A 12,396-nucleotide genomic window follows, 5' to 3' on the forward strand; every position below is an offset into this window, starting at 1 on the left:
CAAATATTGAGGAGAGCGTAAAGAAGGCATCGGTTACCTTATACTGCTGTAGAGGAGCTATAGGGAAGAGGTGAGGACTCTCACTAAAGTTTTCACCGTAGCTTCTCTGCTCACATTACGACGAGGGATATGTCGCTGGAGAAGTGGCGCAGTTAGCTTTTGCACAGATGGGTCGTAGCAAGGAGGAAAGGTTGAATGGGGAGTCTTCTCTTCATCTTGCCACAATTATCATTGGTCATTGTCCAATAGGCACTCATGTTGTAAGGCTAAAAATCGAGTCGGAAACAAACTGTCACATTGGTATGGAAGAACGTGAGGTAGAAACTTCCAGACACTTTCTCCGTCATTGCCCAGCTTTTGCATGACTGAGGGTAAAACATCTCGGCAGTCATACCTTCGGCGAACCAGGAGGCATAGCCGAAACTGACATTAGCCACCTCAAAAAATTTGTGATCGGTTCAAAGTTCTTTGTCGTTTAAGGAAGGTCTTTCTGATACATTTTATAGTAGTTTTACGTACCAAAACAGACCAGCCATAAGCTGTCCAAGTGAGATCCCTCTTAGGATCGACCATTTAACCTAACCTAACCCTTATAATTTTTTCTTAAGTGTAGATTAAATTTCGTGTAAACATTTTTGCTTATTTAACTTACGTGCATAACCTTGAATTCTGGCATAATATAATTTTGAAAGTTCCAAAAATTTCGTTTAAAAAGAAAGCTTTCAGCTTTCAAAAAAAAAAATGGTATACATTTTGTTACCTTCTCGAGTTGTTTCGTTTCCAAAAAGTCCAAATAGGAAAAAAACATGTTAATTAATTTTGATTTTTATAATTTATTTAACTGTTGTTTTTGCTTACATCGATACTTAAGTATTACTAATTTTAGTATCATCTTCAATGCATTTGTGTATATTCAATTGATTCTTTAAGTTCAATGCTTAGTTTATGTGTTAGTAAAATCTTGTATATACAGTGCTACAATTAGATACAATATTTAAATTCCATTTGCAAAAGTCAAATTTAAAATATTACTAATTTCTCAACTCTCGTCTCTCATACATATCATTTTGTTTCGCATGTTTGTCATTTCATTTCAAATCGTTGGTGCAGTCTTTGTAATCATTAACTGGCATATTCTCTTTATATATGTATATATAGATCTATGTACGTATGTTTACATTTATGTTTGTATGTGTGTCTATGGTTGCTACGTACAAAGTAAAATCAAATAATAAAGGCCTCATTGCTGTGTGCGCCGCGCGCTTGTTCGCCACCACGCCGTCTGCGCTCATACGAAAAGCCCGATGTGATAAATCAAAAACACATTTGTGTGATTAGCGAAGTGAGGAAGATCGCAGCGTTTGATTGTGCGATACAATGGCGACAATAACATATGTACATGGCTAAATGAACTCGTACCTACATCGCTCTGTATGGATGTGTGGCTGTTTGTTGGCTTGTACAGGACAGTGAAAAGTAGCGCTGGATATCCCTTAAGCCTTATAAATTACCACCACAAGTCAGACAGTAGAGCAAACAGCGACAAACCGTTCAACAGAATGATCAGGCCATTATACATTCTACTTACAAATACACATACAAGAGCACATACATATATAAACACAAAGATATATATATATTTATGTATATATGGTGAGTGTAATGCTTGTAAGTATGCCGATATGTTAAGTCATGTGGTCGCTAAGCCCGCAAGTCGGTGTTGGACTGCTGGTCGAAGTTGAGCGGATATTAAGTGCCGGCTGCCTGACTTGGCTGGTTCGTTAGTTAGCTGGCTGGTTGGTCACCAGGCAGCTCAACTCAACTCAACAGCACTCGGTGTTGCGCGCGTTTTCACTCGATGCCAGGGCGAGGGGAGCCGCGCTCATATGATTTATAGAAACGAGACAAATCTTTGATGGCAGAGCCATCAATTGTTTCACCTTGTCGCAATGTCGGCATCGGATGCGCTAATGCAATGCAGAGCACAACAACGACACCAAAACCAATAACAGCAACAACAACAATAATGGCAACGACAACAGCAATATCAATACGATTAACATCAAATACATACATACATATGTACGAACACACGCCACCGCAAGCGAGCCAATCCAAGCCACTCTTTGACACCCATGGCACTTATTCCATTCAACGGCACTTCACCACTTTACCACTTCTCTCTCGAGTCCATTCGGCCATTCCATTCGTCCATTCCATCTCATTCCATTCCACAACACACTAGAGCACAGCAAAGCATAGCACAGCACAGCACACAATCAAGAGGCACCACATCAGCAACAATGTTGCACTGACAAATGACACTTCACCAATTAAGGTCAGCGTTTTAAGCAGATTAATGGAATCGCCTTTGTACTCGTATTTTTCGTTTTCGTTTTCGTTCTTGTCTTCGTGTCTGTTGTGTTGTCTCCTTTCACATTTTTCATGGAAATTGGCTCACCTGTTATGCCAGTATCGTTAATGCTGGATGTGGATGTCGAGAAGCCGGGCAATTTGCGCCAACCTTTGCGATTCCAGAAGCTCCGCGCTTTCGATTCTGTCGGCACCACCGGTCCCGGATCCTCGGCTGCACGAATTTTAGCGCAATTGAGTATGCGACGACCGCACGAGGCGCGTGTTAAAAAGCCCGAATTTAAATCATCATCAAGCGTCAAGTGATGCGGTTGCTTCGTGGAGGAAGAACGCTGAAAGGAGCGACAACTTTGTGTGCCATAAGAGAAATTGCAGGATGTCGACAATGGCGCAGTGCTATTGGCTTGCGTTTGACGCGTGCTCATTATATGCGACAATGCGGCATTGGTCTTGTGTATGCGCAGACTACCAATGTAGCTGGCACCGCTGCTGCCGCTAAAACCGCTATCTAAGTCGGCAGCACAGAAGGCGGCATTGGTTGAAGACTGCACTGGCGAGAGTAGCTCATCTGTGGGTCCTACTGTACCCAATAGTTCGGAGAGATTTCCATCACAGATATTATCCGCCGACGTTGAAGAGAGACGTAAGCTACTAGCGCCACCGGCGGCAACAGCGCCGATATTCGGCTGTCCGGAAGCGGTGGTAACGCTAACGGTGGGTGCGTCACAATTGGTCGGACTACTGCTGGGCGGACTTTCAGGCATCAGCATGGCCTCCACGGACAAATTCAATTCGCCCAGTATTTTATGATGACGACTCTGTACGCGGCGCAGTTCCTCTTCGACCAGCGATTGATTTAGCGATCCGGCCGAATGTGAAGCGCCCGATGGCCGCAGATGATGATGATGGTTGTTGTGGTGATATTGGAGTGCCGCTTCATTTGAGGATATTTCTTCGTAGAAATTCTCACTGGTCGCACCCGCCATACTGCGCAATGTAGCGCTATCACATGCTGTGGCGCCATCTAGACCGTAATGCGCCTGATAGGCATGACGTGCGGCCGGCGATGCCAACAATTTGTTCTTCTTACCCTTGGAGAGGAGCGCGCGTATCGAGTTGGGCGGCGGTGGTGCATGATGTATCGTGTGTGCGCTACCAGGTACCATTTCAGGCGGTGGTATGTTCGAGTGACGCATCGCGGCGCCCGGCTCATAATACGCGTACGAGTAATCATGCTGTGAATGCGGATGTGTGGCGTGCGCATGTTGATGCAACAGCTGTAAACTTGTGGTCTGTTGCACCGCAGACCATTTCGCGTCCGAGTTGAACATTTCATTTGCGCGACCAAGTGTTTTGCTATTGTGACGTGATGACACTCGCGAAATGTTTATGGGCTCCTGTTCGTCGCACACTTCAATGGCGTCTGGATCGGGATCGGGGTATCGTGGCAGCACTTGCCGTCGTCCATACGGACTGACACCTATAGTAGTGCCACTTGTCGCCGATGAGGATGACGGTGAGCTCGACGCGGACGAGTGGTGGTTGGCTGTGGTATTGTTCGCTGACGACGGGGTCAAAATGGCGTTTACCGCAAGCGTAGCGGTGGCATGTGTGGCCGCGGACACCGCAGGTGGCGCCAGTGGTTCCAAGTGCGTCAGTACATTGTCGGTATGTTGTTGTGGATAGTGATGTGGTGGCAATTGTTGTAGTAGCTGGTGTTGTTGTAGCTGTTGATGTTGTTGTAGCTGTTGTTGTTGCTGTTGGTGATAATGCTGATGGTGTTGATGGTGATGCCCGATGGCATTCGCTTTGTTTGCTAACGGTGTTGTTGCTGTTGTTGTCGCAGTAGTTGGCGCTCCTGACTTCGCGCTGGCCGTGGACATTGTTTTAGTGGCTGCTGTGGTCACAGTGGCGCCGGTGGTGGCCGTTGGCGTTTTCGGTGGTGGCGGTGGATAATCTGGCGGCGGTGGAAAATGCAAACAATTGGTGACCAATTTAGGTGTTGTCGACACTGACGCTTGCCGATTATGTTCCGAATCCGCGGCGGCCAATTGATACGCAATGTCGCGCTGCTGCTGCTGCAGTTGTTGTTGGTGATGATGGTGCAGTTGCTGTTGTTGCTGATGCTGATGCTGATGCTGCAGCGTCAATTGTTGAAACGGATGTATGAGCTGTTGTTGCTGCTGCTGCTGCTGCTGTTGTTGTTGTTGTTGCTGATGAAGTAGTGCTGCCGTTTTTTGCAACTGTTGTTCCTCTTGTTGTAAAAGTCTTTGCTGTTGCTGCAATTGTTGATGCTGCTGCTGCTGTTGCAAGAGTTGCTGTTGTAGTTGTTGCTGCTGCTGTTTGATTGTTTGCGCTTGCCGATGTACCTGTGGCTGTTGTTGCGTGTAGAAATTCTGGTTCGGTGGCAACTGCTGGCATTGCTGCTTCAATTGTTGTAAGTCCCTTTGTGCTCGGATGGTACGTTTGCTGCCGCCTAAGCAATTCTCCATGGCACATGTTGATATATGACAAAAATGTGGCAATGAAGTTAACTCCTGTTCTCCCACTGGCTAATGATATGGCAGTTTGTGTTGACGTTTAAGTACTCAAATTGTACGATTATGGCGCCTCAAGTCTTTTACCTCACTACCTTCAATTCCTCCTTTCGTTCTTCTCTTGCATTCGCTGCGTGCGCTGAAACGAAGAAAAGAAATGAATTGCTTACAATAAATATAACAACTTGGGTTAATGGAGAAAATTGTAAATACTTGTCGTTTGAATACTCGCTACGCTGGCTGTTGCTAGTTGTTGCTAGCGAAAAACAGCATAGAATTGTAGCAAGCAGCTCAGCGCCGAGAAGCAATTAATTTCTTGTAATTAAGCGATAAAGACAATTCCGCAGGCTTTCAAATAAACAGTTGAACGATACCTTCTATTTGCATTGTCAATTTGACAGACGTGCGGGCGTTGTGAGAGGAAAATGTAAACTATTGTGCTTTTGAGACTTGAAGCATATCACAGATAATACTGTTGAGAGATAGACAGATAAGCGTAGCTCATTTAAGTTTCCTCGACTTACAACAATTTTACTGCCTAATTTTTAGTGTACTGCCTAATTTTTAGGCATGAGAAACGGCGATAAGCTCAGTCGGACATTTGATGGCTAAACAGATAACGTAAAATACTCAGTCTGTGAAGTCACATTGCCTTAGGTTGCGAAATTACCTATGTAGGCATGCTAAGATTTTCAAGTAAATTTAAAATTTCGTTAATTTCTTATTGTTTTTTTTTTTTTGTAAATTTTCGACTGTAATTTCCTATCTGCTCTCACACCAAATTGGTAAAGAAAATTTTAAAATATTGATTCCAAGATGGAAATGTATTGTGAAAGTTAAATAATGAGTCTTTAGAGAGGAAATTCCCATATAGAATACAATTTTGATGCGACTTCCAGAAAAAATCGCATTTTAATTTTTTCAATTGGAGCTTTAACCAAACGCGCCATAGCTTTTATACAGCAACTTTTTTATAAACGATCAACAGTAACGTAAACTGTATTTTGGATTTCTCTTAGCACTCGCCGCAACTAAATTTAAGGCTGAGCAATTTTTTTTACCCAATACTGAACTCAGTGCTTTCATTACTGGATTCTCTCCTTTAATATTCCATATTAATTATTTATAAATATATTAAGATACACTTAATACTCTTAAAACCTTAAAATTGCATAAAGATGGCAAAGAACGTAATACTTTGAAAAAGAATTTAAATACAATTTTTTTATTCACTTAGCTTTAGAAAGTGAAATCTTTTATCAAGTACTACCAATATTTGAAGTGAAATTTATCAAAAGATCTTGAGAATTTACGATTTGTAAAGAAATCGTTTAAATTTAAAACACATTCAACACCAGGTAGCTGCAAATCAGTTGAGCTTTTAATATATTGGAACAAAATGAACGCATCTTTCAAGGAAAATCAGTATACTTCTGACATTATTGTTATAAGAAATAAAGAAAAAAACATGGGGTTGTTAACTACTATTCAACAAAACTCGCATTGATGTAAGCTTATTAGAAGGGCAAAGGTTTGACGTTGTATTTTTACCTTATAAATAAACTGAAAATCGTTCTGAGAGCAGAATCCTCTTTTGAACCTCATATATATTTATATAGTAGAAGAGTAAGGTTAGATGTGTTTTTCCAAAAAGTTTGAGAAGTGTTTCGACGATTGGAAGCTGGTATAAATGCATAGAAGCTGGCATATCAAATGGGAACAATTTTAAAGGCGTACATGAAGAAATCACATTGTTTTTTTCAAAACACAAAAAATTGTATGTACTCTATTATACCATAATTTAAAAAATTCCAGTAGCATAAAATGTTTGGTATGAGTATGAGTTATTTGGAATGTGAAACCCAACAAAAGTCCAAAAAAATTGTTAAAATTATGGGATATGTACAGAAAAAATACTTTATCAACTTATAAGTATACATTGTATAAATAATTAAATAATAATGCATTAAGAACCTACGAGAATTATCGATCATTTTCATATACCTAAATATTATATAATACAATAATTTAACTACTCCAGTGGAAGGTGTACAGGGTATACAATATTTTTTGTTGGTAAGCGAACATTGAATATTTTTGGAAACAGACACCAATTCTTATATTTGAGATATGTGTATAGCTGTCATCGATGCGTTAAGCGTTACTCTCCTGCGAATCGAACAAACTATACCAGATGCTCAAACCAACGGGCAACACTTGTGGTGCAATACTGTGCTAACATGTCTTCTGTCGTATGTACAATAGTGTTATGATTCTTTCTTAGTGTAGAAATTCTTTGATTTCGCGTTAAAAAACGTTACTTTAACCATTTATTTTGGTTTTCTCTAAAGTCTTAAGTTTTAAAAATACAAGAAAAAACAAGAAATTTGTAATTTCATGCCATTTGAACCATTTACAGTACTTGGCAAAACAAACAAAACTTGGCAGCATTGAAGATAGAAGTTATACCACATGAATGAGGTACCCGCATACTCTCTTGCTTCAGTTCAACTCGACAACTTTGTTGCTGCTTTCACATGTTTTGACAAGAGAGCAGAAGCGAGTGGAGATATGAGCAATCGAAGACAGCTTGTGTTTATTCCATTTGTCTTTCTAGTCTTCATTTGAACAGAACATCAATGGAAGGTCCGCCTTTAAAATAATTTTTTTTTTTGAGCTGGCGTACACTTTGCCTTGCAAATACCCACCCCAAAAATAAACCGGGGGCATCAAAACAATAAATATATTTAGCTAGTCAATGTCATCTCATTTTCATAACTAAATTAGTGAATTTTTTCAGCGGATATCGATTTCGCTTCTTTAGTTTATTTTGCTTCCAAATATGGTCCTCAGTCAGTTAGTGGTCAAGCAATATATTTTCATGGATTTTGAATATACTCTCTGTTCCAAATATGGTAATTTTGCTGCTTAATTCTACCAGATAGTGGGAAATTTTAATTAAAAATTATTTGTAATAAAAAAGGATACTATTGCTGCGCGTTATTTAGACGTTTTTTTTTTTTTTTTTTAGCCCAGTTTCGCTTTTACGGAGAATAATTTCTAGTTTAACGACAATTTTTTATTTGTAGGTTTCATCCACGGAGAAGGCCGGAATCACTGCAGCAGTGGAGGACTTTTTTTAGCGCCGTCGGAGATCTCATAACTCAAAATATATTTCATTTAATTTTTAAATTCACTGCATATCTTTGAAACACGTATACCATAAATATACCCTGAAAATATCCAAACAAGCGATACAGTTGTTTTTATTTTTTAAATTCCCAAAATTTGACGGTTCTTTAGGCTGCCACACTAGATCTGCCCCTTAACGTAACGTATACTCGCAATTATTTTAATAACATTTTGATTGACATAGTTCGAAGATGTATACAACCTATATGACTAAATTTTGTTATTGAAAATTTCAGAATGACCCACATTATAAATCACAATATCAATATTTATTGTACTAAATACATTTATTGAGTGTTGGGTTTTTGTTTTGAATTAATTGCTGGGAACCCTTTTCCATTAATTCCATCAATATAATAAACCAATAATAAACTGTCCATATTCTCACCAAGGTGGGGTTGTTTACCGAGCAAGATTCCAAATTAAACCACCCTTCCGTTAGAAGGCCTTTCACGGTAAATGAAATTAAATGCCAGCGACACCCTTTCAACAAATTGACAAACCAACATACATACATATGTAACTACAACACCAATATAGAAATGTTATTAATTCTCTCCGCAAAGTAACCCTTTTACTGACGCACCGCCCTCTCGAAAGCGGCACGAACCAAATAATGATGGACTACTAATGTTAGGAGTACACATACAAAATATTGACAAAAAAGATACACACATATATATGGGTATGTATATATTCCTCCGTAAAGTCAAGTAAAACTATTTAGAGGGAGTCAAGTATCGCAACGCCACACCGATATTCTTCCGACCCACAAACAGTCCTGTCATTGTAATTAATGAATTTTTCCACAGAAACCGTTAGCGCTACAAAGAAACAAAGACTAAATTAAAGAGCGCAAAAACTGAAATAAATTAAGGAAAAAAGCGCTCTTCACTTACTTGCCTCAAACTAACGCGCCACAAATTCTGTGAATCCCTAGCAATCAAAGGCAATTTGAACGCGCTACGTATTATTGTTTTTATCGTTTGTTGTTGTTTTTTTATAACGCTTATTTTTTATTATCAAGACCGAAGGCGTCTACGGCAGTTGACTTTCAATAAAAAAGCGCTGCTAATTACGATTGTGAATCCGCAATGATACGCTGCCACGCACAAAGCGCAAGCACACAAGCACACACACAATATAAACATAAAAAATCACATACATACATATACGAGTATATAAGTTAGCATGTAGGTGTATGTACACACCAGTGTGGGTATATGCGCGAGATGGATGACTGGCTGAATATATGGGTTGACTAGGCGGTGGACTTGGGCTGGCGTGCGTGCACGCTTTCAATTACAGCCTCTTGCCGATGTAATGAATGAAAACAATTTGTCGTCACCGCCAGCGCCTTCGCCGGCGATACACCACCACGTGAGCGACAGCTACAACGACAACAACATTGACATTACCACAGTAAACACATACGCGCACGACACACCGCACCCCGCACTGCACCCACTCCCATCTTGTGAGCCTATGTATGAAGGACTTCAGACAGGCATGTAGCTTTGTGTGAGAATAGTGCGCGCGTCAGCACCCCGCGCCCACAGCTGGCAATCGATGCGTTAGCCTCGTCTCGTCACGCGCTTGTGCTGAGGGAACGGTGTGTGTATGTGTTTAGTTCGGGGTAAACATTTGGGTGGGGAATTAGGAGCAGCGCGCACACCATGTAATGCCACATACTGCGTGTATGTAAAATAGTGCGCGTGTACGAGTAGTTGTCGCACGAACAAAGGCAAAGACATAGTCATTCATTCTTCTTTTTAGAATCGCTATGAATTGCAGTCAAGATTAATTGCTGCTAATTAAGAGCCTTTGGATTTCACACCACCACCAACACCGCTGCCACTACTACCAGGGTCCGTTCGTCAGTCGGTGTATTCAAAGCCAATATGGCATGGGCCTACACTACCGCTATCATCTTTTACTCTAATCCCTTCGCCACAAAGTCTGCAATACGCCGTTCAAGTCCCACACATAAATCCAACGTATATATTTACATACATATGTGCAATATTACATATATTTGGGCGTAGTGCGTATATCGCTGCTCCTAACAGTGTGCCATAAAAGTAGCGATTTAAATGGTGATGGTAGGGGTTCTTTCTCAAAAATGTATCACCTATATGATTATACCTTTGCCAGACCTTATAGACGGGCGTATCCTCTTCTAATAACATTAAGTTTAACTGAAGAATGGAAAAACTATAAGTTCGAACTAGGCTTATGATTACTAGCCGCAGGCTGTCTAATATTACACAAAAACTTTTCACTGTGCACTAAATTTGGGATTGATTCCCTATTCTGTAAATTGGTATCAGTAGAATATTTTCTCTTTTCAACTTTACATCTTTAACAAATAAAACTTAAAACTGGAAAATACTCTGAAAACTGTATAGTCAGCAAGGTTAAACTTTGAGTGCCTTGGCATTTAAAGATTTATATCCACTTGCAAATCACAAAAACGCGTTTTTTTTAAAAGGCATTTTATTAAAAAAAAATAAATAAAAATAATGTCTATTTACAGACTTTAAGGCACTTTATTAATCCTTGATTTATTTTGAAAAATATTTAATCTCTTTGATCCCGTAGCCGATCTCGAGGAGGACCTCCGAAAAAACGTGCAAAAGATTGTTTTGCCTTAAATTATTTCAAATCCAAAAAGCAAACAAAAATTATGTATTATCAAAAAAAAAAAAGAATTTGAGTAATGTTCGAAGCACTAGCCAATATTTTAATTTTTGAAAAAACCCCAAAAAAAAAGTCGTGTTTTATTAAAAATTTACGCTTCAGAGCATCTTGAAAAATCAAAATAATTAATAAACATATTTTTCCTTTTACTTTTTTCCTGATAGATATATCTGAGAAGGTCGTCTGGAAATTTTAAGTCGATCAGTACAGCTGTTTCGCGCTAAAGGTTTTAAGAGCCGATTGCTCTAAGTAAAAAAATTCTAATATTGCGTTCATATCTCCGAAACTATTTGCTGAATCACCTTTAAATTTTGGAAAATATTTCCAATTAGATGTATACTCGATATGTAAGCAAAATATAGCTAAATATTTTGAAATTCACTAGTGGATATAACCCCTTAGGCTTCGAATTGTCACGAATCGACTTTCTCGAAAAAATTTAGCTATTTTTTGGTGAATTGTCTGATATGTAAACCAAACAATTATGGCCATTTATTTGCATTTACATTTGAGCTGAAAAAGTAAAATAGGGACTACTAATGTCAAGGATTGTTTTTTGATTTATATTACCGGTTTCAGCGGAACCTTGCTTAAATCAGCTTAATGAAGTCTTTTGATGTTGGTGAATTCTTCTCCACGCCGCATAGCAAAATAACGAATAAAATATTTTAAATATTATCTTAAACCTTTTTTTATAATGTTTGGTTAAGTTATGTGTGCCCCAGTTTTTTGAGAAAACTTCATTATCACTGTCTGTTAGTATACTTTACTAGGGATGTAAAATCCCTGATGCTACCCTCCCCTCTTTGGGAGGCTCTGTTCTTCAACAGGTGGACAGGGTCTATCGGGAGCTCCCCATTAACTCTAGTTTAAGGCTACTAGACCACTGTATCGTCTTTTAAGTGCAGGTGGCTGCCATTAAGGTAGAGGTAGATATACTGCTCCGAAGTGCTACCTCCATCGGAGAGCTCCTCCTTGACTGTTAGCTCAAAATAAGTAAAGGAGTGCATGACCACATTAGCAAAAGCTTCAAGCTTTTTCAATATTAGACTTGTATGGGCACCGGAATCGTCGGAACTGCTAAACCGATGAGCTTGCCATGGAGGACAACCTTACCCCAATTTCATCCGATTGGAAGTGAGTCGGGTTTACGATGCCTTTTTGCGTTCTGGCGTTGGACCTATGAATCCCCAGTGAGCTCGGCAAGCGTTGGTCAACAACCAGAAGTAGTGCGACTGCGAAATCTTTCTGGCTCAAAGTTAACCGTAAGAGGTTCTCCGAATCTCTTTAATCGTAACGCAATTGTAAGTGTTCTGCTTGGACACTGTATAATAGGTACATACGCGGTGCAAATCTGTATGATGGAAAGCAAGGTTTAACCATCTTGTCGCTTTCTTCTCTAATGCCCGTTTTTTGCAAGACTGAGAATAAAATATCTCAGTAGACACATCTTTGGAGAACCCACCGAAGTGGCTGGGATTAATTTTAACTGCCTTAATAAATTTGTGGTGAGCTCAAAACGCTTCGTCGATCTATAAGGTGATGCACTTTAAGGAGTTTTTGGGTAACACAAAGGACGAATCTAAGTATAGGA

At 39.7% G+C, this 12,396-nt stretch overlaps 1 protein-coding gene across 2 annotated transcripts in view; it reads right to left on the minus strand.

Annotated features, from left to right (window-relative positions):
* Nucleotides 1-813: 813 nt before the first annotated feature.
* LOC106627937 (putative uncharacterized protein DDB_G0291608) overlaps nucleotides 814-12,396 on the minus strand; it is a 180,952-nt gene continuing 169,369 nt past the window's right edge. For both annotated transcript variants that reach the window (XM_036366159.2, XM_014248275.3), the window contains one exon: nucleotides 814-5,049. In XM_036366159.2, coding sequence (XP_036222052.2) covers nucleotides 2,340-4,865 — 2,526 coding nt within the window. In that variant the 5' untranslated portion in view covers nucleotides 4,866-5,049 and the 3' untranslated portion in view covers nucleotides 814-2,339. The remainder of the gene's footprint in view (nucleotides 5,050-12,396) is intronic.

The sequence above is a fragment of the Bactrocera oleae genome, chromosome 5 (assembly GCF_042242935.1).
Source record: "Bactrocera oleae isolate idBacOlea1 chromosome 5, idBacOlea1, whole genome shotgun sequence".
In the NCBI taxonomy this organism is placed as follows: domain Eukaryota; kingdom Metazoa; phylum Arthropoda; class Insecta; order Diptera; family Tephritidae; genus Bactrocera; species Bactrocera oleae.